The following is a 25,877-nucleotide window of genomic DNA, read 5'->3' as shown; positions in this document are numbered from 1 at the left end:
ATAGCTGCAGTCATTGTCATTTTTCCAGTGCTCAGTCTTGCTGTGTGTGACGGCAGAAGCAGACAGCTTGATTCCCTGCCTCCAGCTCCGCGCCTCACCTCTGAGATTCACCCTCTGTACCTCTCCAACCCAGGCGTCTTAGGGATCCTCAGCCTCTGCCAGTCTTCCTGCTTTCCTTGGACAAGGGCTTAAATTTTACAGCCTCTTTCTGGGGAAGCTCTGGCAAAGTCAACGGAGATGGCTCTTTTAGGGTGTAGGGCTGTTTTGATCTCGTGTGGTCTGCTGGTGGGTGAACAGAGCCACAGACAATGTGCTACAAGAAAACTCGCACTCCACAACTGCTGCAGAAGGAGATCCCCTGTGGGGCAGGGAGTGGGAGAAGGATTTAACACAGCTCCTGCCTCAGCATTTCCTTGGTAGAGGGCGTCTAACAATATCCTCTTACCAACCAACTATGCTATTTCTCTGCTCCTTCTGACGCCCCCAGGTTGACCCCAGAGAATACACAATGTTAAAACCAGTCTTCGTGGTAGCCAGTGTGATAGCCTAGTGGCTAAATCCTTGCACTGCATCGGCCAGGATCCCATTTGTGTCCTGGATGCTCCACTTGCCATCCAGTTCCCTGTTTGGCTTTGGAAAAGAGTGGGGGATGGCCCAAAGCTTTGGAACCCTGTACCCACTTGGGAATTCTAGACGAAGTTCCTGGCTGTTAGCTTCCAATTGGTTCAGTTCTGGCCACTTGGGGAGTGGATCAGCAGACAGATCTTTCTCTCTCTTTCTCTCTGTAAATCTGACTTTCCAATTAAAAAACAAAACAAAACACACAAATCTTTAAAAACAAACAAAAAAAAAGCACCCAGCCTTCTCATATCTTGAGGAAGTCTGAGCAATAGTAGCACCTGATACTTGAGAAGGCAATTACACAGCTCATCTCACATCCTGTACATACCATATCAGATACCCTGCTCAGGGACAATCATCCCCAGTTGATGATCCTATTGGAAAACTGACGCACAGTACTTGTTCTGCCACTAAGGCTAGAACTCAAGGTGTGAGATCTGATTGTCAGTCCAGAGAGCTGTTACTTTGATTAAAATGCCTTGTTCCTGCTCTTTCTATTTTGTCTCCAGAATCTGAAGGCAAGAAAGGGGCTGTCAGTCAAGACCCAGCCATGTTAGTCCCACTAAGCAGCTCCACCGCTGGATTCCCAAGGAGTTTGTGGGGTTCAGATATTGAGGCTCTCTTCACAGTTTCGGCACTGTGTTGCTGAGCTCAGAGTGGGAAGAGCAGAGCTGGAAGCCTCACTTGGTCACTTACCATCTCTTTGTGGTTGGGGTAATATGTCTGCTCAATCAGTGGGAATTTTTCTCCTCCCAGTGTCTTATAGATGGCCACCAGTTGGGCAAACTGAAAAAGAGAAGCAAATGTTTCAGTTTATTAAGACATCTTCTGTAAAAGATAAAGTATCATTCCACCAAATATTTCCTAAACAGTTTCTTGGTAAGGAGCTTAGTGCTAAATGTTTTGAGGGTATAAAAGAAGTGCACTTATTATTCCTGCTATCAATGAACATGCTTTAGTGAACTAACATGTATAGAATATCTATTTGATTTTAACATTTAATTTAATCCTCATATCAAGGATTGACATGCCACTTTATCATCTTCATTTTGTACATGAGGCTCCAAAAGAGTAGACAATTTTCTGAAATCACAGAGCTGAAAAGGGTTGAAACTTGCATCTTTTTTTTAAAGATTTACTTTTATTATTTTTTATTGGAAAGGCGGATATACAGAGAGGAGAGACAGAGAGGAAGATCTTGCGTCCGATGATTCACTGCCCAAGTGAGCACAACGGCCGATGCTATGCCAATCTGAAGCCAGGAGCCTCTTCCGTGTCTCCCACACAGGTGCAGGGTCCCATAGCCTTGGGCCGTCCTCGACTGCTTTCCCAGGCCACAGGCAGGGAGCTGGATGGGAAGCAGGGCTGCCGGGATAGAACCGGCGCCCATATGGGATCCCGGGCGTTCAAGGCGAAGACCTTAATCACTTGCGCCACCGCGCCGGGCCCAGAAACTTGCATCTTTAAACAGGTACATCTCTGGGCAGTGGCACGAGCTGAAGCTGGAGAAGCAACATGGTCCAACTCTTGAGGTTCAAGTGCCAGGCCAAGGAAGCATTTTTCCCAGTGAGCAGGGTGGATTAGTTTGAGCAGAGGGTGTCAAGAATGAACCTGTTCTTCAGGAGGATTTGAGTGGTCCTGGCAAGTGGGATGTACAGATCTGGCATTCCTAGCACTGAACTTCCCAGCCCCTTTACCTATCAGAAACTGGGAGAGCTCCACAAGGAAGAGATGATGTACACATACAGATCAGGGTTGAAAGGCTCTGGGCACGTATTCAGGACCCCTCCACTCTGATTTATAAACAAAGAAGTGGAGGCCCAGAGAGAGTGCTTGTCCAGGGTAACACAGTGGTTGAGCCAGACTGATAGCCAATACACATCCCTGAGCACCCATCCCTCATCACTGGCTGCAGGAATAAATGAGACCTTTTTCTCTGGTGTTACTGGATTAGTTCACACTGCACTCTACTGATATTTGGAATGGCTACAATGGAAATTTATCAGATTAAGCTTGCTTTCTATTTATCTGAGAAAGGAAAGCTAGAACATTCTTCCAAACTTCGGGTCCTATGCTCTGTAAGGGATACTGGCACATGAGCCAGTGAAGGGAGAAGGAGTTGGACAGGAGAACGCTCTGAATTGAGATGCTGGAAAGCTGGAGTTTTCTAGTGCTTGCTCTGTTTTGTAAGTCACTGGTTGTCCTTGTGCAAATGAGTTGTACCCTCCAGGCTCCATTTGATCAGTTTCACAAACTTTGCACTTGCTTATTAGATTTCTTTCCAAATTCTTATAAAACTGAGATCATGTGTTGTGGTCCTTTTGATTTTCTTCTTTTCGAATGCTGGGCCACTGCTTTTACGGACATACAGCTGATGATACTAGGGCTCTAAGGCCGCTTCCAGGATACAAAATCAGCTTCATGGACTCTAAGCCCCTAAGACTTCATTGTTGAAAGAGTTGAGAGACTCTTCAGAGAGGCCTCTCAGTTTCCACATCTGGATTGGGGGCTGCCCTGGGAGAGCACCTGGGTTTCTTCTCCCCTTGCCCAGGCATGCTCCGTTGTATCCAGCTGTCCCCATCATTTTTTGGTTCTTCAGTTTGCTTTGATTGTGAAGAGTGACTGCTCAGGAATTTGTCTTCTCTGATCCTCCTCGCCACCTCCTCTGGCTTTTGCCTCCTGTCTCCCAATGTGGGTCTGAATTCCTGTTCTGCTTGGACACCTGCCTAAGTTCCCAGGGCTCTCCAGCATCCCTGGGGATCTGATGCCAGCTCTGCCCAAGGACCTCTGTCCTGCTGCAGCCTACACTCTGGCATGACACCAAGGCAGGTGGGGGAGTTACACAGACACCACATGCATGCCAGGAAGGCCTGCGGCAGACTCCCAGGGCCCTGTGACAGCCAAGGCGAAGATGGCAGCCAGTTCCCAGGCTCTATTTGGGTCTCAGGGAGCTTATCCCACTCCCCCCACTCCATCTCAGCAGCCCCTGTTTTCTCAAGGTACTGGGCTTGGTTGCTAACCCTGCCTCTCTGGAAACTTGGATTAAGTCACAGGCACACAGTCACCAATTAAACAAATGTACTATCTGATAAGGGCTATTTCCTCTATGCACAGACAAAAGAACAAATTTGGGAGCTGGGGGTGCTGCTGGCAATGAACAGCAAGACATGTTCATTATAGCCACTTATCCAGCAAATCTGGCAAGGACTTCTTGGAGGAAATGGGCCTTAAGGTTAGTTAGAGTAACATGTTACCCTCTTTCTCCTGGAAATTAAAAGCTTTAATTTAATTTAATTTAATTCTGGTGCATCTGTCTCTAAAATATCCAGAAAGACACAAGGATTACAGATCCATCCACAGCAGTAAAGGGGGTGAGAGGAGTGGTTTTCTCAGTCCTGCTTCTGAAGCCTCAGGGGCCAGCCCTGACCAGTTTCAGAGACAGTAGACTTTCTCAGAGGCAGCGATACAAGACTGAGCCTTTTCCAACCCCACAAAGGGCTCTGCTCACACCAAGGCCAGCTATCATAAAGAATCTTTCAAAACATGAGTCCCAGTCGTCATCTCAGAGGGACCCTCCACTGACCAGCACCAAACAGACCTACTCTCCTCTCCCCAAAAAGCAGAGAAAAAAAAATAAGATGTCATTTGAATGGCAGCTGATTAGCGTAAGTGAAGGGAGAACTTGGTGTCTGTCCAGGAGCCTGCTGTTCTCATGCAATGCCAACGGCAATGTGCTGGTCCTGTGAATGGGTGAGAGTGTGACCCCTCACCAGATCCCAGGTCCCACGAGGGGCAAGGCCCTCGGCACAGGCTCTGCTGCTCCTCCCCTCCCTAGGCACAGGCTCTGCTGCTCCTGCTCTCCTTGGCCTCTGGCACAGTTAAAAAAAAAAGAAGAAGAAGAAAAGAAAACAAAATGGAGAACTCATTTCTTTGACATCCCAGATATGAGGGGACTGTAACAACCAGGCTGGCAAAGTGGTGGCAGGTACTGCTGCTATTCCCTGTTTGTAGACAAAGAAAGTGGGGCACAAAGAGGTTTTGTCAGAGAGCTGATAAGTAGTGAGATGACCCAGAAAAAGCTGATAATGGCAGAATCACTCCATATGACTCTAAGGGAGTCAAATTCTAATACGTGGTAGGTGTGGAGGTAGGAGTGGGCACGGGTAAAAGCAAATGGGTGGCAAGAAAGCCACGTGACTGAACTGAAAGGGTCAGTTCCCAGATGAGTGACACACTCCAATCACATAACTCCCTCCACCTGTTCACGCAGAACTCGGGTTTTCAGACGCCTCAGGCCACACAGAGGGAAAGCTGAACACGTGAAGCCCAAGAACCCAGCCCCCTGTTGAGCCATGGCAGCTCCCAGACCCTCGACTCCTTGCTCACCAGTCTTTTTCTTACACTAAAGGGACTCCCTGGCTCCCAAAGGAAAAGGAAAGCTGTTAGTTCAAGTTTGAAAAAAAGATTAAGAGCAGAGGTGAACTATCTATTTGATGATAAAAATAAAAACAACACCCCCTTCCTGTTCCCTGAGTGGCAAAGAGACTTGGGGTTCAAAAACTTAACAATTAGCCACCAGTGCCAGGAACCTTGGCAGTCCAGTGTGTGTGACAGCTGCCATTTCATTTTTGAAAAACAAGATGAAGAGGATGTGATTAGGGGCAGGTGCTTCCTTCCGAGAGGGCCAGCCTGGAGCCGCAGGGTTAGCAGAGGAGCTGGGTCTGCTCAGCTGTCACAGAGGAGGTGAGAATGCCCAAGTGGCTAGCCAGGGTCGCTTGCCCTCCTAAACTCTTCAATTCCTTAGCCTAAAAGTTTCCACTGACCTTCTGGATTTTCAAAATGCAATTTCAAGAGGAGAAGAACCAGATCAGCTTCTTCCTCACCCAAACAGTGTGAGAGCAGCACAATCTCCCAGAGTCCTGGCTCTGGCACTTAAGTTTCTTAAACCTTTCAGGATCTCTTTTTCCTGTAAAAAGTGCTTATAATGCTAGCAATAATACCTTCCCTGTGAGGTTATTGTGAAGATTAAATGAAACAGTGTACAAAAATGTAGGAATTTGGCACCATATGCTAAGTGGTTATACACTCCTTACCACCACCACCCCTTCTTTAATTTTCACATCTGCACCATGAAGGAGTGAGACTGGACGATCTCCAGGGGCACTTTCAGCCCATATGAAGTGCCTGATGCATGTGTACGCAGCTAATCTCACTTCAAGGTTGCTGAAACACTGTAGGACTCTTGTCAAAAACACTCCTCCTAACTGGCTCATTCCCTTGGTTCCCCCGCTGGCTTCAGAGCTTGTTAGTAGTGAAACGATTTTGAAAGGCAACAAATGGGTCTTTTAGATCGCTGCAGCCAGGGCTGAGGGCAGAGCCTAGAGCTCTGTCCGGGCTTCTTTACAAGATGTTTGTGCAACTTGGTTGCAAGACCAAAGATCATGGGGCTAACATTATAGTGTAATGGGTTAAGCTGCTGCCTATCATACCAATATCACATACAAGTGCTGGATCAAATCCTGGCTACTTTACTTTTCATCCAGCTCCCTGGTAAGGTTCTGAGAAGACAGTGGAGGATGGCCCAAGTGTTTGCTACCCATAATACAAAAGACTTACATGGAGCTCCTGGCTCCTGGCTTCAAGCTGGGCCCAGCTCTGACAACTACGGTCATTGCGAAGCTAATCAGTAGGTGAAGATCTCTCTCTCTCTCCTATACCCATCTCTAACTGTCTTTGTAACTCTGTCTTTATAATAAATAAATAAACCTTGCTAACAACAAAGGTCTGCACTGCAGCAGAGGCTGTCTGGCTCGTGGTGTGTGGTAATGTGCTACTGTGCCAGCCTGCCCTGCACTAAGTCCTGGCTGCTGCACTGAGTACCACCAGCAGTCCTTCCCAAAGAACTGAGGGATGCAGGGTCCGGGTTCCTACCTATTCTTTTACGCAGGAAAAAGAGAGCCTCACTCACCACCCATGGCTTGTCACAGAAGTTGTAAATGGATTCCAGTGAATTGATGCAGGGGAGGCCTGCGTACTGCATGCCAATGATCAGGTGGCGGAAATCCTCATTCTCTGCCATGCCAAATGCGTGCTGCCGGATGAGCACAAAGTCCGGCCGGAAGGACCTGGTAGGAAGGTAGGGACAAGTTGGCCTCAATCCAGCAATGTAAGTACCATATCACTTTGTCTTTCATTTCCAAAGCCCAAGGCAGAGAAGGTCTTAGGGCCCACCCAGGCCAAGACCCTCGTTTCAGAAATGACAATTACCTTCCATACCAGAAGTATGACATTTTCCAAAGGAGATCTGAAGAGAGCTCTGAAATTCCTCTATTCTTCTGGCCTAAGCATTGCCTTTTTCTAAGGTACAAATATCCTCGGGGGGGGGGGGAGGAGAAGGGAGGGACACTTCTAGACCCTCACGGGCTCTTGAACTGGGGCTCTGAGCAGGTCCCAGCAGACTTGGAAGCCAGCATATTTGGCTGTCTTCACTACACTGCCCTGGAGGTCCCTGACCTCAGTATCCTGTTCTGACTCCTTAAAATAGGCAAAGCCCTCATCAGGCCCCAAGGAGAGCAAGGGGCCAGACTTTCCAATGTTATTCTTCCAAAGCGGACACTAGGGAGGGTACAAATATTTTTCGCAGAACTGAGGTTGAGCAACAGCATCAGGAAGCCCTTAGCACAGAATGTTCCCATGCACGGGCAAGCTCCCCGTGTGTCACTTGTTGCCAGCTAAGCTCCTTGCCACAGATATGCCACTGAACTTATGAGCTCCCTTACAGAGCTGTCGTATCTGGGACAGCTTCGGATCTAAGTGACACTCAATCTTCCCAACACGGAAGTGATCAATAACTACTCATTTTTTCCACTGACAATTTATCTTCCAATCCTAGGTTTTCCTTTCAAACTATGAGTGATCCAGGAATGAAGACTACAGAACAAACACAGAACTGGGGGGCAGGGGGGAGGCCAAGAGAACTCACACGAGTACAGGGCTCTGCCACCAGCACCCTGCATGAATCTAAACAGATCAGTGTCAAACAAAGGTTGAGCTAGATCAGACATTTTCAAAACTTTTAAAGCAACCAGACCTTGGCTTCCAAGGCAAATGTATGCAGAGAGAAAAGCACAGGGCCACACCAACTACAGGGAGACGGGCGTTACTTCCAAGTGGGCTCTGAATCTGTCGCCTAGGCTGCTTTCCCTTCCATTTGTCTAAGAGCTTCCTAAAGGTAGGAGCTATCTTCTTCTGCACACCCATGCAGAGCACACAGTGAAGCTCTGCCTGCCATGCAGGACGCTCCTACTCTCTTCTGACACTTGCCTTTGTGCCCCTGGGAATGGGAAAGTCCTTACCGGACAACTTTGGTGCCATTTCGGAGCACCTGCATATCCACGGCATAGGTTCCATCAGCATGAGCCACCAGGTTGAGCTCTGAAAATTCCGCCTGAAACATAAGAGTAGAGGAAGAGGTCCACAGTCAGCCCTGGCGTGGTCAAGTTCCCCACACAGCAGCAGCAGCCCCTTAACCAAAAGTTTTATTTACCGTTTTTAAATATTTTTACATGCTGATTCCATTCAATCCTTATAGTAACCCTACAGCAGGTGGGACACAGAAAATGAGTTCCATTTACTCTAGAAAGAAATGGAACCTGAAAATAAGTTAAATGGATTTTCTGGACCAAAAAAAAAAAGATCATTGGCAGAGATGGGAGCAAAACTTAGATCATTTGACTCCCAGCATGTCATCCTTGTGTACTTCGCTGTAGATGAAGATGTAGCCTGGAACAAACAGCTCTCTGATCAGTGTCAACATAAGAACACCTAGGTTTTAGTTTAGGCAACTGGTTCCCATCTTTCAGCATGAGATATTAAGTGAGGTGATTTCAGTCTCTAAGTTTCTGTACTTGCCTCCCTGACCCTGCCTATCTTGTTTTAAGAACTGAAGGTAGGGCCTGCAACATGCCATAGTGAATAAAGCTGCTGCTTGCAGTACCAACATCCCATTTGGGCACTGGTTCAAGACCCAGCTGCTCCATTCCCAATCCAGATCTCTGCTGGAAGTAGCGTCAGAAGATGGCCCCCAAGTGCTTGAGCTCTTGCACCCACACGGGAGACCCTGCAGAAGCTCCTGGTTCCCAGCTTCAGACTGACCCAGCTCTGGTGACTGCAACCATTTGGGGAGTGAAACAACAGATTCTCTCTGTCTCACTTCCTCTCCTTCTATAACTCAAACAAACAAATAATATACATAGAACTGAAGGTAATGATAACAAAGTACTCTGTAAGTCACAGCCCACTGTGTAATGAATCCTGAGTAACGTCTACTATTACATAGAAAATATATGCATCTTTAAAGTGTACATTCTCGCCTCACAAATGAAATCATTCATGCATTAAGCAATGGGAAAAGGTAAGAAAAGGCCTTTCAGAACTTTGGTGTACTAAAACAAGTGGGTATTTTCTATTAATTAAAATTTTTAACTTATTTTCATTTATTTGAAAAACGGAGGTAAATTACTCAATCAATTGATCCTCTATCCATTTCCCAAATGCCTGCAATAGCCAAAGCTGGGCTGGGCCAAAATCAGGAGCCTAGAATTCAACCAAAATCTACCCCTTGACTAGGAAGATCTCAATACTTAAGCTATCACCTGCTGCTTCCTAGGAAACAGAATCAGAAACAGAGAGGAACTCAAACCCAGGCACTTCTGTACGAGATACAGCAACCCCAGGCAGGGTCTTAACTGCTGCGCTAAACGCCCACCTCAGGAGGTATTCTTTCCTGAGTGTTCTCTGGAGGATGGCCGCAGGCCCAGAGTAGGCGTCACCAAAGGAGGTAGACCAACACAGCAGACATGTGCTCATCCAAGAATATTTGGCCACCAACAATACAGAGGTGCCATTACTCCAGTTTTCTTCAGCCTGGGAGCAGTTTTCTCTAAGAAGGGTCTAAGATCATTACTTCTAGCTTCTCTACAGACACACAAAAAGAACTGAGGGAAAGATGCGGTCTTCGGAACCATGCCTCATAGAGTGAGAAATGCAGGGGAAGGGCAGGTGAGCAGAACTCAGTGACAGGCAGTGCACCAAGCAGAACTAGATGGTTCACTCTGCGGTGCCAGGAGGGACTGTGGTGACGCAGGCTGAGCTGCAGGCTGATTACCTGTTCCACTTTGATTTCATAATCGCCAAGGACTTTCTTGCCCCGAAAGCACTTAGCCCTGGAGAAAGGGGGAAAAAAATATATTAGAAATTTGCTATAACAAAGAAAAGTATTATAGCAGACAGAACCCTAGAATGAGTTAAGCAACTCTGGTTCTGACCTTCATTGTGCTACTGGATCATTAGAAGAACGCAAGAGAATCAGTTTCTTTTAGTCCCAATTTACTCTCCTATAAAGCACCCACCCTTTCATTCTTAAGTTTTGTGATTTGATAATACTACTACTGACCTTTGGACCATAAAAAAATAGAAGAGTGAATTTCTCCAGCCATTCTTGATAAAGACTAGATCAATCTCATATCTAAAGGATCTAAGGCAATAATAACTTTAAAATATTATTTTTAAAATGCCACAAGGATTAAAGAGCAACCAGCAAATGACAGGGAAGTACCTATGTCAGAAAAAAAAAAAAGAAAAAAAAAAGAAAAAAGGGCAATGGAGGAGGAGAATTTGGCTTTGGCACAAAACCTACCTTATATTTCTAAGCAGTCAAGAAACATGAGTAAAGCTGAGTTCTTCAATGCACACACACTCTCTGCCAGAGAGGAATCTCACAGTCATGCATTCATGGCATTGCAGCTTCTAAGCTGTGTTTTTGCTTATATTTATAATGAGTCCAGCCTTGCCTCCAACCCACCCTTTCTCTATAATTTTCTCCTCTGCCCAGTTAGCTGGTTCAACATTTTCACAAAGGGCCTTTCTACACTGTACTTATTGGTTAGGTCTGGTTGGGTTTCCAAGTCCCTGAAATTTCCAACTGCCATATTTCGCTGAAGGGTTTCTGGCAAACTTTCTTCAGAATAAAAGAATAAACTAGTATTCATTGGGCATCACGTTCTAGGAATTATATGCTAGTTGATTTCTACAACATCTCATTTAATAAGATCGGGACAAAGGTCTTCAGTTGAGAGAATAATAAATCAAGATTCAGCAGAGGAAAACGGAGTATTTAAGGGTACTTGGTGACCTAGTGACAGAGCCAGTATCCATACCTAACCCAGTAGGACTCTGAGTTCAACTTTATTCACATTGTACAGCTCTGTCCCCCTTTGCTGATTTATTCTTTCCATCTTTCATATGACTACCATGTGTGCTGAATTGAATTATTTTTCTGCTGTCCTTCTTTACTCAAAAGGGACTTAATGACGTGGTGAGCAGTACTCCCACCACAAATACTTCCTACTCTGGTTCCTGTCAACTACCCAGGACGGGGTCAGCCTATTTCCTTTTCTCTATGGATTCTGGAACAGGCCGTTCTAGGAAGTTGTCATTTGTCCTATCCAAGTCCCTGGCCATGTTCAAATTGCTCCTTTGAGGCATTCAGCCATTTTGGAGCTAACCACCGAAGTCCATCCCCCCACCTCTGCCCCAATTCCTTACACAGGCTTCACATCAGCTCACTTCCAGGACAATGATCAACATTCACGACTCAGCAAGTCCCCTGGGCAGGAGTGTGCAGCATATGTCATCTGTTTGGCAGCTACTGCCATGTATGCATGGCACTGTTACCATTCTGCAAACCTTTGGCCCTGCAGGATTTTGTTTATGACCATAAGCAGGAGGAACTGGAGTCAATGGCCCACCAAGTCCCATTCCATTCATTGGTGAGGTGTGTCTACCTTTTTATCAGCATCTCTTCCTGTCTGAAAAATAGTTCTGCAGTGAGGTAAGTTACAGAGACAATAACAGTAACTAAACTCTCTTTCTCCATGCAGCCCTGCATTTGCAAAGCACATTTCCTTGTTTTATTTGCTCCCCACAATTCTGTGAAGATGTTAGAAGGGTGCTTATCCGCCTGACTACTCACGGAGAAACCGAAACCTCCCAGATAACTTCCAGCAGTTAAGCCTAGAATTGAGTTTACATGTGGGCACTTACACGCTGCCAAGTTTTCTATTTCACTCACTTATTTTGTGGGGTTTGAACATTGATATTGAAGTATATTTATAGATTCTGGCAGGGTGCATCTGCCACTTCCTGCACCTGCCCACTGACCAAGTTGGCTAATCAAACTGTTCTCATGCCTTGCCTCCACCCCCACCTCTCCAGTTATCCTAATGCCTTTTCCTTAAGGTAATTTGTCCTGTTGGAAATCTTTGTGTTTCCTGGCCCCGGGTCACTGACCTCTCTTGGCTGAGCCACAGTCTTCTAGAAAAGGAGCTAAAATGGCAGCAGCTGGGGCACAAAGACCTCTTCTGGAGAGCGAGCATGCTCCTGTGGACGGGAGCACCAGGACATTCGGATTGCAGGTATTTTTAAATGAAAATCTTTGCACATAACTCACAAGTGACAGAAGCACCTGCTAATGCTGAAGGATCACTGGTCAGAGGCAGCATGCTAGAATCTGGAGGAATCACTGCAATCACAGCCCTGAGCCAGAACTCTGCCTGCATCTTATCCTGACTGGGAACACTGAGACAAGTAGCTTAAATTTGTTTAACATTTTGTTTAAAATTGTTCAAATGGTTAAAATCAATCAAATTACCTATCTTCAAAAGTAAACTAAAAGAGAGAATGAAGAACTCTCTAATATCCCATTCTTTCCATCAGACATATTTCCCACCAGCAGCTGCATACACACCCTTTAGTTGGGGAAGAGTGGGAAGATGTAGTTGCACTCAGCATCATGCTATACAGATTTCTTTGGGACCTTGATTTGTTTCACTTAGGTTATATACTAGTGATATGCTTTCAGCACACATTGACAAACCTTTCTTTTTCTTCTTAATAGTTGTATGAAAATGGGGTCGGCACCGTGACGTTGTATGTCAAGCCTCCACCTACTCCAGCATCCCATAGAGATGCAGGTTCCTGTCCTGGCTGCTCCATTTCAGATCTACTTTTCTGCCTATAGCCTGAGAAAGCAGCAGAGGATGGCCCAAATCCTTGGGCTCCTGCACCCACATGGAAGACCCAGAAGAAGCTTCTGGCTCCTAGCTTAGAATGGGTTTAGTTCCAGCTGTTTAGGCAATTTGGGGAGTGAACCAGCAGATGGAAGATCTTTCTCTGTCTTCCTCTCTCTGGGTTACTGCCTTTCTGATAGAAAATAGAATAAAATAAAATAATATGTAACTTCTTAAAATATAGTTCTATAAAATTCCATTCAAATTATATACATATATTTTAACTATTGATTTTTGAGCATTTTTATTTCCATTTTCTTCTTTATTTTGCTATTACAATCAATGCCACAACGGCTTTCATTTGACAATACATACATAGAATAAATAATTTGACGCTGGTGCAAGGAATGTATGGCTACAGTTTTTACTTCTACTGCCAAACAATTATACTATGCTCACCAGTGTTTGAAAGTCAAAGCTGCTTCATTCCTCTAGATAAAATGGGAAAAGAGGAGGTGTTCAATATGGACTTTATTATTGGTAGTCTTGTGTGAAGTTAAGCCCAAATTCATCCCCTTGCATTCAATCCTAAACAGAACCTAAGCACACACTAAAAATATCTATAGTGCCTGCACTGTCAATTTCCCCCTATTGTAACATTTTCTTAACAAGACTAACGGCTGAGGATCTGTGTGGATTTAATGGCTTGCAGTTTCCTTCTCAGGTAATGAACCACCACCTCCCCTTATTGCTAAAATGGGCAGAGGCTTCCAGATTTAACTCTTACTACTCAAGGAAGTAAACACCTACCTCAACTCCCATCTGCCAACGAGAGCTCTGAGGCTGAGAAGCATGATTTCAGAGTTTGCTACTAACATCCCCTGAGAACTTGGCCTAAGCCAGACAAGCCAGCTTAAAAAAAAGTACTCCTTTTACGCATAGGATAATGAGAGAGTTGTAGAGATCAGAGAAGGAGAGGTTGAGTTCAGACCTGATTCCACCACTTCCCAGCTCAGTGATGGCTATGATGGACAGGTTAAGTGCCTCTGTGAGCCTTAGTTTCTAGATGCATAAATAGAGCCAATGATCATTTAAATTTTAATAGTAATAATGAATGATGAATACTTATTACGCACTAAACACTACTCAGAGTCTTTTATGTATAAGGGTACTTCAAAAAGTTCATGCTAAATGGAATTAAAAGATAAGTTCATTTTGATATGAAAAAGTTCAATCCATGAATACAAGAGGTTCTCAAAAGTTCATGGAAGGGCACAGCATGATAGCCTAGAGGCTAAATCCTTGCCTTGCATCTGCTGGGATCTCATATAACCACCAGTTTGTGTCCCCGCAACTCCACTTCCCATTCAGCTTCCTGCTTGTGGCCTGGGAAAGCAGCAGAGGATGGCCCAAAGCCTAGGGGACCCTGCACTCCTGTGAGAGACTAGAAGAAGCTCTTGGCTTAGGATCGGATCAGATCAGCTCAGCTCTGGATGTAGCAGCCACTTGGGGAATGAACCAGCAGACAGAGATCTTTCTCTGTGTCTCTCCTTCTCGCTGTATATTTGCCTTTCCAATAAAAAATAAATAAATAAAATAAATGTAACAAAAATTTCATGGAAATGCATATCAGGGGAAAAAAACTACACATGGAAGTAAAAAGCATTTTGTAAGAAAATAATGTAATTCTAATTTTCCATGAAGTTTTTGAAGTACCATCATATTCTACCTCATTGATAACACCTGGCTCACAGGGCGCTGGGAAGTGCTTAATGAGACCAGATGACAGTGTTTGTGAGGAGTTGGTGCTGTGGCACAGCACTTAAGCAGTCTGTGCCACTAACATCCCATACTGGAATGCCAGCTGGAGTCCCGCCTGCTTTGTTTCCAATTCAGCTCCTTGCTATTATGCCTGGAAAAGCAGTGGCAGATGGCCCAAGAGCCTGGGTTCCTGCTACCTATGTGGGAGACCAGATGGAGTTCCAGGCTCCTAACTTCAGCCTGGCCCACGCTGGCATCTGTGGCCAACTGGAAAGTGAATCAGAAGATGGAAGAATTTCTCTCGCTTGCTCTCTCCCCCATTTCCTCTCTCTATAACTCTCCCTTTGAAGTAAATGCATAAAATCATTTAGAAAAAAAAAAAAACAGAAAAAGTGTTTTGGAAATTCTGTAATGCTATGAAAATACGACGCACTTTCATAAAAAGCAACAAGCTTCTTGTACAGTCAGTCCCTGCAGTCGGGATGGCTTATTCCTCTTCTGAAGCCGCAGCAGCATCGTCTCAGGACAACGTTCAAAGTCAGCCGTCTAATGATTTCATACTTGTGTCCTGCTTGCACTCTCAGACCACTTTGACCAACGACCATTAGTGAGTGGGTTTTCCAGCATGTACTGGATGCTTAAATATTGATTATACAAGGTTTGATTATATTCTCCTGTCTTAGGCCTGTACAAACATAACCTTTACATCTGTAGAATTCCAAATCTGCCACAGCACTCTCGGCAGGTTCCCCGTCACGATCTCCTTGCTTAGCACCGGTGCTGTTAGGAACAGTGGTATGGCCACCGTCAGGACTCGGAATGTCTGCAGTCCCAGACAGCTTCCCAATCCCAGTCTCGCATTCTTTCCCACTCCAACATTCCCCACAAGAAAATCTGTCCTCCTTCTCCATCTGCACTGGAGCTGAAGGACCTGGGCACAGCCTAAACAGTAAGTGCTCCTTAGACGACTGAACCTTGCACGTGGAGCAGGCTTCACAATAGAAGATGGCAGTATTAACAATGCATTCCCAGGCTCTGGAAAGTGATCAGGGAAGGGAAGACCTTTTTTTTTTTTGTAGCTCTGACATTAGCCCAGTACCTAATAAATGCCTAAATATTTCAAACTGGGCACTTAATTTCTGATTCCCACAGTCTCTAACTCAGGCCTTTTTCTTCGGGTCAAGCATCTCCAAGATTCAAGAAGACAGAAAATAAACTGGAAATCATAGGGGGATTCCTATTTCCCACTCCACACTGGAACAGCGAAATGCAGACTCCAGCCTGCCTGCATTTGTGAGCACGTGCTGCCCCCTGCTGTAAGGGGAGACACACTGCAGCTCCCAGCAGTCAGCTGACCCAACACCCGAGGCACAGCCCAGGGGCCCAAGGACAGTGCTCCAGGTGCTTCTTTGCTGCTCTGAAGAAAGCAAGCCCGAAGATGAACTGTCCCTTCTACAAAATGTGTGTCCACACATATGCCCAGGTGCTGGCCATGTTAGCAGTCACCGAACAGAGAAAGCATTTTAGAAAAAAAAAATAATGTCCAAATAGGTAGCTGTCTGCTGATAGTTACACTTCCATTTTTTCAATGTTTTCCTTTAAATTTTTTAAAAGCACCCAATTAGCAACAGCAATAAAAGTTTCATATAGCTTAGAAAGATGTACAAGTTGAAAGCAACTTTCTTCATTTTTAAGGTAGAAAAAAGTTAAATTTTCTCTTGGTGGGGAGACAGAAACAAAGACAAAAGACAGGATGCAAGCTGCAGTGGACATAAAACCAGGGAATCCAAAGTGAACAGGGGCTCTGCTGGCGTGGAGGAATTCAGGAAGCTCACACAGGCTGAGCTTGGTCGTAAAGGTAAGAAAGAATTTGCAACACAACAAGAGGGAAGCAGAATTGAAAGAGAAAGCCAAGGTGCAGAGTGAGAGCAAGTGGCCAGGGCTGTCAGCTGGCCATGAGAGCCAAGGCTCCCGAGGTAAGGACCAAGCTCCATTGCAAAGGCCTTAAAGGGCAGCCTCTTTATTCTCAAGAATCATCAACATTTTGCCAATCATTTTCATCTATCGCCCTCACTGTTTTTATTGTTGGAACTATGATTTGAACATCTTAAAGCAAATCCCAAACATCGTGACCTTTCTCCTGTAACTTTTCAAGCATTATCTCTAACTGGCAATATCCACTTAAATGTTTACTGTGCCAAAATATACACGACAAATTGACCATCCTAACCATTTTAACTGTACAATTCAGTGTCAGGAAGTACATTCTGTACAATCACTGCCACCATCTACTTAAAAAAAAAAAAAAAGACTTATTCATCTGAAAAGCAGAGATATGGAGAAAGAAACAGAGGGAAGGAGGAGGAAATAAAACCAATCTCGTTTTCACTGCCCAAATGGCCACCACAGCCAGGTCTGGGTCAGGTCCTTCAGCCAGGACTCCCTTATGGACAGCAGGGGCCCACGTATTTGGGCCATCTCCTACTGTTTTCCCAGCTGCAACTGTAGGGAGCCAGATCAAAAGTGGAACAGCTGGGACTCAAACCAGTACTCACATGAGATGCAAGTATTACAGGCAGTAGCTTAGCCTGCTGCAACAGAACTCTGCCCTACCACCATTTGTGTTCAAAACTTCGGCGTCATTCCAAATAGAGTCACTGTAGGCATTAACAGCTGCCCAGTTCTTGCCCACCACTCCCCCTTGGCTCTCATCTATGAATATGCATGCAATAGGGCTACTATTGCAGCAAACAGAACTAATGTTTTTATTAATATCCTAACTAGTCAGTCTGTCTTAAAGTTTATTTTTCTAACTATCCTCTAAAACACATTATCAGTGATTTTAACAAAGAATTAACATGATCAGTTGTGCCTAAGGTCTAACAGATCACTTGTTTGAAATGTCCAGGAGACTGGAGGGAATGAATCAGGCCACAAGATCATTGGCAAGGCCAATGCAGTAACTGGATTCTAGAACGTGCTGTTTCACTGACACCTGGAAAATGAATAACTTCTATAAGCAATCTCCTGAAAATTAATCAAGTAATTGATTATGTCTGGGAACTCGGAAGCTTGCTCACAAATGACAGTGACATTTTAAAAAAGGATTTAAATAAATAATAGAAAGTGGTAGGAGACTTTCACTGCAGATGTTCTGGAACAAAGACATAAGACTACAGGCAGGGCCTTACACTGGAGAGGGGATTCTTAACTCAACTTTGAACGTATCTAATTCAAGCACATCAAATTTCCTTTCAGTTTAAGGAGAATCTTTTTGTTGTGGATAGCTGGTTTAGGAGTTAGAAACAAAGACTGGGAAGACATAAGCATCTTTTTTTGGATAAAGATAATGTTCTGTGGCTGGTCCTTGATATTATTAACTCAGCAATGAAGTTGTTAAATCCAGTGCTGCCCAGCTCTGGCTCAGCTTAGCTTGGGAGCAAGCTGCATGGTGCCTTTGTCAACACTTCAATAAATGATCTGGAAAAGAGTGCATGGGGAAACTGCCAAGTTTGCAGATGGCATTCATCTCTTCCAGGGATTAAAATACCAAGCTGATTAGGGATGAACTCAAAGATGTGGACGTGGGCAGAAAGGTGGTAGAGGAGTTTTAATGTGACTAAGTGTAAGAAAACACATTCAGAGAAAATAATCTTATCAGGGGATCACGAACTGCAGTGCTGGATCATAACCTGCTCCAGGTTCCTGAGATAACAAAGTGGTTCCCGTAACACAGTCCTGCGAGACGTCACAGACAAAACACAGGAGATTGAGGAGGCGAAGGGGGGGAAATGTTAGTTTTCAGAAAACTCACTAGAGATTCAGTATAATGCATTTCTTCCACACTCGCTTTACCTTGGCCAAGTCATAACTTTCATATTCATAATGTCTAGTGTCGAAGTCCAATCACTAAATATAAATGCCATCGAAGTGGAAACAGTTCAGAGAAAAACAGGACAGAATAAAATGGGTCTGATTTCAGGGAAGCTATAACAATGCATCAGTCTATAAAAGTAAAATCCAAAGGTGATACAGTATGCATGAGCGCACTGCCACTCCCAAATTCATCACAATACTTTGTACCTTTTACAGGTGTATCACTTCTATCTTATTTGTTTTACAAAAAAATTGAGGCTCAGATGAAGGATTTCTTAAAGGTACCAGTGAGTAGGTGGCAAAGCTAGTGAAAATAAATTCCAGGGCCAGTGCAATGGCATAGCCATGCCACCTGCAGCGTGAGCGCCAGTCCGGGTACTAGCCGCTTCACTTCCGGTGCTTGGGCCCCTGCGCTCACGAGGGAGAGCTGGAAGGAGCTCCTGACTCCCAGCTGTGGACTGGCTCAGCTCAGGCCACTCTGACCATTTGGGGAATGACCCAGCGGATGGAAGACTTCTCAGTCTCTGATTCTTCCTCCATCTCTCTCTCTGTAACTCTGACTTTCAAGTAAAATACATAAGCCTTTTTCAAAAAAATTGAAAAATAAAATGAATTTCAACATTTCTGATGATCAAGTGTAATGATTACATTCTGTGGATGGGCACTGGGTCAGGCCACTTTACCCCCAGGCAGTGTTCACAGACCTATTAAATCAGGTACAGCTGCAACTTGGAGGGTTCCCGGCAGAGGGGGCCACTCAGCTCAGTCTTAAATAACACCCATTCCAACTCTCTCCTCAGTCCTGAACTTGAAGCCCTCCTGAACTTGAACGCACAAGCCCACAGGGTCCTTCTCCGGAATCTGTCAGGTAACCTTCAGGCAACCTTCAGGAGGGCTTCAACAGTCTTTGGTGGCAGATGAGCTCCCTTAAGAAAAACAATATGTCAAGGCTCTGAAAATAGCTAATTTCAGGGTAAACATCCCAGCTGTGACTTCTATTGGGAACAGCGACTCATTTTTTTTTTTCTAAGCAGATTTTCTGAAGATATCTATTTTGGGGAATAATTAAATGATCCAGAATCACAAGATAATGAGATTATCAAAAACAGGAAAGAAAAAAAAATCCTGCAACTTAGGAGAACACATGATGGGAAGATTAGCTGCATTTGTCAGTAATTACAGAGAACTGTAGAACAGGGTTCTTTGCAGTCATGGGGCACAGTCTCTTTCCATGACTGGCTTACACAATTAGCCAATTAACCCAGGCTGATTTGATAGCGCAGCAGAGTAGATGAGTTCTAGAGTTTGCTTTGCAGAAAGATCAGGCACGTGTAATTTTCAAAAGACACGGTTTTATTTGGGGCCAGATAAACAGGACTCCTGGTTTTGACAGAGCTCTAGGTGGCCCTCCAGGAAGGTCATCTGTCACAACACACTTGTCACTGCCACCCAGGGTGCACACTTTCATCCTTTCGGGGCCAAAAAAAATTTTACAAAAAAATTGAGGCTCAGATGAAGGATTTCTTAAAGGTACCAGTGAGTAGGTGGCAAAGCTAGTGAAAATAAATTCCAGGGCCAGTGCAATGGCGTAGCCATGCCACCTGCAGCGTGAGCGCCAGTCCGGGTACTAGCCGCTCCACTTCCGGAGGGAAGATAGGAGGGAAGTCCCCCAAGATCTTGCCTCATTCTTTGGTTTCAAATCTGTCTTCTACTACTGCCTTCCTACAAGTCTGCTGCTGAGTCTGTGTAAATCAGACAAAGGCACCCCATCCCCTGGGTGCCTAAACAGAATACACATCCCCGCTGAGACACCTGGCCCAGCAGGCACCTGGCTGCATCGCAGACTCCCCTTCTTCTCAGTCGGGCGACCCTGTGCGCAAATCATGGCAGCACACGCACGAGCCCTGTCCTAGTCCATCCTTCACTTCAGACAGTTTCCCAGAGATGTTCTATTCAACTACCACTCTCGCCATCCTCCAAGGCCTGTTCTGCCTCTTTCATGACCTCTTTCTTGTCCCTCCCCTCCCACAGGCATCTCTCTACTTCAAAGTCTGAGACCTTCCGGTTTTTCATTTTAAATAGATACAACCTAGTATTTTCAGCTAATGTTTTATTTATGTCTGTCTCCTTCCTACTATATCAAAAGCTCATTGAGGGTGTGCACTGTTTTATTTTGAAATAATCATTGGAAATGTGTCCCCAGTTCTTGGAACTTCTCAGCCTCCATAACTACATGAATCAATTCCTTATAATTCTCTCTGTCTCTCACGAATGCACATGCACACACACACCCTCCACAGGAGCAGTGAGAACAGAGGGAAGGAGGGACACGGGGGAGAAAGAGAGAACAGGAACCTTGCTATTTAAGTGTCGTATCCATCATATGCCCAACTCTGTTATAATGTCTTGTACACATTTGGTGACTTTAAAAAACAGATTCCTTTATTGTTACTGGAAAGGCAGATTTACCAGAGAAGGGAGATACAGAGAAAAAAAATCTTTCATCCATGGTCTGTTCCCCAAGTGATCACAACGGCTGAAGCTGAGTTGATCAGAAACCAGGAGCCAGGAGCCTCCTCTGGGTCTCCCACACAGGTGCAGGGTCCCAAGGCTTTGGGACACCTACTGCTTTCCCAGGCCACAAGCAGGGAGCTGGATGGGAAGAGGAGCAGCCAGGACATGAAGTGATACCCATATGGGATTCTGACACATGCAAAGTGAGGATTTAACCACAGAGTCATCACACCAAGTCCATGTTAGGTGTCTTACTTACGGAATCAGTAAGTGAATACATGAAGTATATAAATATATTCCAGCCCATACTTTAGGCCCTTTCCCTCTTTCTATGTAAAAACTACATGGTTAGCCTGGTGAGTGCATAATCCGAAAGTTGGAGTGGCCTAGTAGGGAGATAATGGGCACCTCCCTCTTGGGTTACCACTCCCACTGGAGAACACGAAAACCAGGACTGGGGCAGGGGTGGCTGGACAGAGGGGCACCTGCCAGTATCTGTGTGAACTGGATAGTAGGTTGTTGGGTTGAACTAGGCTTCAATGCCCACTGACATGTATGAGAGCTAAATGGGATGTGGGAGAGACTGAACAAGCCTGTGGTACATACTGGCAAGCATGGGAACCAGGGTAGGGGGCAGGCCTGGAGGAGGTTATGGGAAGTCGCCTCAACCAGGCTGCAGCTCCCACTGGTTTGCGTGAGGACCGAGTATGAAGTGGACAGGATCAGCTAGACTGCAACACCAGTCGGTTCACATGGAAGACAGGGCTGGAAACAGAACTGACCCGGCAATTGAAATGACCAGCATGTGCATAAGCTGACTGGGGTGACGGACTGTGTCGGACCCTGTACTGGCAAGCACAGACAAGAATCAGGTCTGGGATCACCTCAGATGAAGTTTCTTTGGAGATCCCTCCAACTGAACTGCTAATCTCATAACCACAACCATGAACAGACTATGTCAGCCAGTAGATTCTGAATAGATTTCATTGCGATTGGAACAGTGAGATTGGCAGCAATTCAGAACTGTTGAACTATCAAAACTGCTTGAGCAGGACCCTCGGAGCATGGGTGGGAGGCTGGGTGGGGTTTTTCCATTTGTTTCTCCCCTGACCCCAGATACAGGGGGGAAAATGATGATATTAGTGTGGAAACAATGGTATTACCCACTTTCACCCTGTAGCCCTTGACCCTTCGCACCCTAAGTAACTAAGTAAGATTATTAAAAAAATAATAATAAAATAAAATAAAAACTACAGGGTTAAACATGTGCTTGTGTGAGTCCTCTGAAACGGTAGCATTTCCACAAAACAAATTTATCATTTGAAGGCTGATCTCATCTGTATAAAATAGTCAAAAAGTGGTAATTTACTTCAATGCGTAATAAGGACCATCCTTCATCATATTGTTCTATTTTAAATATAAATCAACATGCCAGCTGCTGAAATGCTCATATATTTTTACTGTCATCAGAATATGGGAAATTAACAACAACGTGATTGTTCCCTCAGCCTTCTGAGGGCTAAGTGTTGCTTAGAGACCTTTTACTTATTTTACATATGAAGAAATAAGAGACCATAGAGGGGAAATTCTGGACTGAAACAACTGTTACAGGTGGACTGCATCGCTTTTCATCTCACTTCGTTTATAACAAGAAAGGCAACCTCCCTCCTATTAAAAATTGCCACTCAAATCCCTAAATGATATAACAGGATATAGAAACTGAGGACCCAATTTCCATTTAGAGTGCTTATGAGATCAAGTACAACAAAGACTGGGAAGCATAAGGAAGTTTTATTTATCACTCTAGTGATGCACTGATTCTCTTTATGATACCACATCGCCATTGCATGGTTCATAAACTAAATCGCTACAACGAAACAAGCTCTCTACAAGCCTGCTCTCATTAGCAAAGGAGACACTGAGCCTCTTTTCCTGGTCCAAGTACAAACTGCCATTGCTTGTATTATCAGCCCACTCACCGCTATGGCTCAGCAGAAACATCCTATATCTCAAGGCAATAACGCTTTGGATTTCCACATCCAAACCCAGGTGGCACATTCCATTCTACAACTTTCCAACTGGCTCATTCAGGGGGAGATATTATTCACCAGAATAAGCACAAACTACTGAATAACTGGCAATTTCTTGGAAGAGCCATGTCTTGGGTTCACAAGATATACTCAAGTTTAGCAACAACAACACAGGTTCTGAATGGAGAAATAGACCTTGGATACTACACTCTGATTTTTATAGCCAAGGAAATTGAGACTTAAAGAAGAAGAATGGTCCAAGATTATGTAATATGAGACCGCCAGCAAGGCTGATGTCTTCCCAAACCAATGTTCTCTTTGTTACACCAAGTACAGCCCCATGTGGACAGCTGATGCCTTGAAAAAGAAGCAGAAAAGATACATGGTGCTGCTTCAGCTTTCCTCTCCTTGCGAACTTGTACATCCTTTTGGCAACCTCTAATAATAAACCTGAGTAACCCTGACAATCAACAACCCCTGAAATACAGTTTCAAAAACCAACCCAAACTGATCACCCTAGTGTTCAGACACATTTACTGAGAGGCAGAGTTATAAAGAGTGAGACAGACATAATGACAGAAAGATCTTCTGTCTGCTGGTACACTCCCCAGATGGCTGCAATGGCCAGGACTGGCCCAGGCTGAAGCCGGGAGTCAGGAACTTCATCCAGCTCTCTTATCTGGGTGGCAGTGGCCCAAACACTTGGAACATCCCCTGCTGCTTATCTCAAGCCGTTAGTGGGAAGCTGGATCAGAAGCAAAGCAGCCAAATGGACTATACATCTGTGCCCACGTGGGAGGATGGTGTTGTAGAGACAGGCTTTACCATGACATTGTAATGCTGACCCCTCTGTAAATCTTTTAAAATACTATAATTCTCATTAATGTGCCCATTCAACAAAGAACCACTACACTTGGTACCTATTATTTGTCTAGCTACATATAAGATATTGGGTAAGGGGAAGGAGAAATAAAGACCTCATCCAGCTATATCATAAAGAGAAATAAAAATAAAATAGTGCAATCAGAAGTATATTATTTATACAGAATACAAAAACCAGACTTGTATTAACTACAATAAAACTAACAATAGCTAATATTTATTACATTTTAATAATTATTAGTTAATTGTGCTAAGCACTTTACATACCTTACCCAATTAATCCTCATCTTAATAACATAAGGTAGCTACCATTATCTCCTAATTTCACAGAAAACTAAGACACAGAGATATTAAGTAATTTTCCCAGGGTTATACAACAATTTGGTTGGAGATTCAGAATTTGAAACCAGAAAAACTGATTCCAGAGCAGTAAAAGTACATCACTTTCACTACTTCTAAAATATGGCATCACTTACAAAAAAACTCTTTAAGAATATACATTGATGGGCTTGGTGCAATGGCCTAGTGGCTAAAGTCCTCGCCTTGCACGCACCAGGATCCCATATGGGCACCCATTCGTGTCCCAGCTGCTCTACTTCCCTTCCAGCTCCCTGCTTGTGGCCTGGGAAAGCAGTCAAGGACGGCCCAAGGCCTTGAGACCCTGCACCCACATGGGAGACCTGGAAGAAGCTCCTGGATCCTGGCTTCAGATCAGCTCAGCTCTGGCCGTTGTGGCCACTTGGGGAGTGAGCCAGTGAATGGAGGAGTTTTCTTCCTCTCTCTCTTCTCTTCTCTCTGTAAACATGACTTTCCAATAAAAATAAACAAATCTTTAACAACAACAATTTAAAAAATCCATTGATAAGTTTTACAACTTACGAATAATTTTCTAAAATATTTGCTTCCACACATACTTTTCCAACATATATGACTTTTAAATTAAAGATATTTGTGTAATAAAAAGCAACTAAATACAATTACTTTTAATTCTATTTTAAAAACTAATGTCCTAAGGAAGGATTCCTTTTTGGTAATAAAATACAGTTCAAATGTTGATCATCCAGATGGTACGAACCCACACTCTAAACTGAAATGTAGGTTGAGCCTATGATTATGATTCTCAAAGAGCCTTTTTTGCTACCCAGAGCATAGGCTGAGATAGCCACCTTTCTTGTGTCTTTGTATTAACGAATTTTTTTCTGTTCACTCTTATATTTATTTGTGGATCTCAGCTTTAATGGTGAACACTGAGTCATCAGCTTCTGCTGCTGTGTGGGTAGGAAATTGCAAGTCCTGAGGTTACCAACACAGACATCCCAGGAGGCCTCATGTAACAGCCCCAGACAAGCTTGCTACTCACTCTGTATTTTAAGCCTCCAGAGATTCCCTTACTTTTTCTTCAAGTTAGTTATGTTTTGCAAATAAAGTTTTTTTTTCCATTCAAAGTTATTAAGAATTTAGTGGTAGAGGATTTTTAAATGACTCAAATGATTGCTGAGAACAGACATACAATTGCCCTCCTTTCTGAGGCTCACGGAAGGAACTCAAGACAGAACACTTCAACAAGTTTATGCTGGCTGCTTGCTGTGATGATTGAATTTTACATGTCAGTCTGGGGAGGCTAGTCTTGGTTGTTGGTCAAACCACTGTTACGAGTTTCGCTGTGGTGGTATTTCACAGATGCTGTTAACACTTACAGTTTCCCAGAGATGAAGGAACTCTGTTTTCAGATCTTAACAGGAATCCCAGCCTGCTGCCTGTCCCTAGATACTTTACACTCAACTCGGCAACATTAAATAGGCTCATTTTCCCAGCCTACAACTTGCCTTACAAATTTTGGACTAGTCAGTTCCCTCAATTAAGCAAGAGAATTCTTAACCCCATCCTTCCATCCATCCATCCATCCATCCCATTATGTGCGGTTCTCTAGAGAACTGTGACTGGTGTATTTACCATGAATAAAGTCTTACGGTGGAACAGAAAGATGATTAAGACGCAATCCCTCCTCCTGTGCTCAGAAGGTTTGTACTCTACTAGTAAATAAATGCATACAAAAAAGAAGACAAATAGTCCAAAAAAGTATTCATTCACTCATTCTGCAAATAGAGATGAAGCACAGATGAAC

The 25,877-nt window shown here is 44.3% G+C and overlaps 1 protein-coding gene across 1 annotated transcript in view; it reads right to left on the bottom strand.

Moving 5' to 3' along the window:
* Nucleotides 1-25,877, bottom strand: part of SYN2 (synapsin II) — a 133,008-nt gene that overhangs the window by 34,982 nt on the left and 72,149 nt on the right. Inside the window, exons 2-5 of the mRNA XM_040995214.1 lie at nt 9,788-9,845; nt 7,977-8,068; nt 6,590-6,746; nt 1,318-1,407 (exon numbers count right to left, since the gene is read on the bottom strand). Coding sequence (XP_040851148.1) covers nt 1,318-1,407; nt 6,590-6,746; nt 7,977-8,068; nt 9,788-9,845 — 397 coding nt within the window. The remainder of the gene's footprint in view (nt 1-1,317; nt 1,408-6,589; nt 6,747-7,976; nt 8,069-9,787; nt 9,846-25,877) is intronic.

The sequence above is a fragment of the Ochotona curzoniae genome, unplaced genomic scaffold (assembly GCF_017591425.1).
Source record: "Ochotona curzoniae isolate NIBS_2020 unplaced genomic scaffold, NIBS_Ocur_1.0 contig_908, whole genome shotgun sequence".
Classification (NCBI taxonomy): domain Eukaryota; kingdom Metazoa; phylum Chordata; class Mammalia; order Lagomorpha; family Ochotonidae; genus Ochotona; species Ochotona curzoniae.
This window is presented reverse-complemented; position numbering and strand designations above follow the sequence as displayed.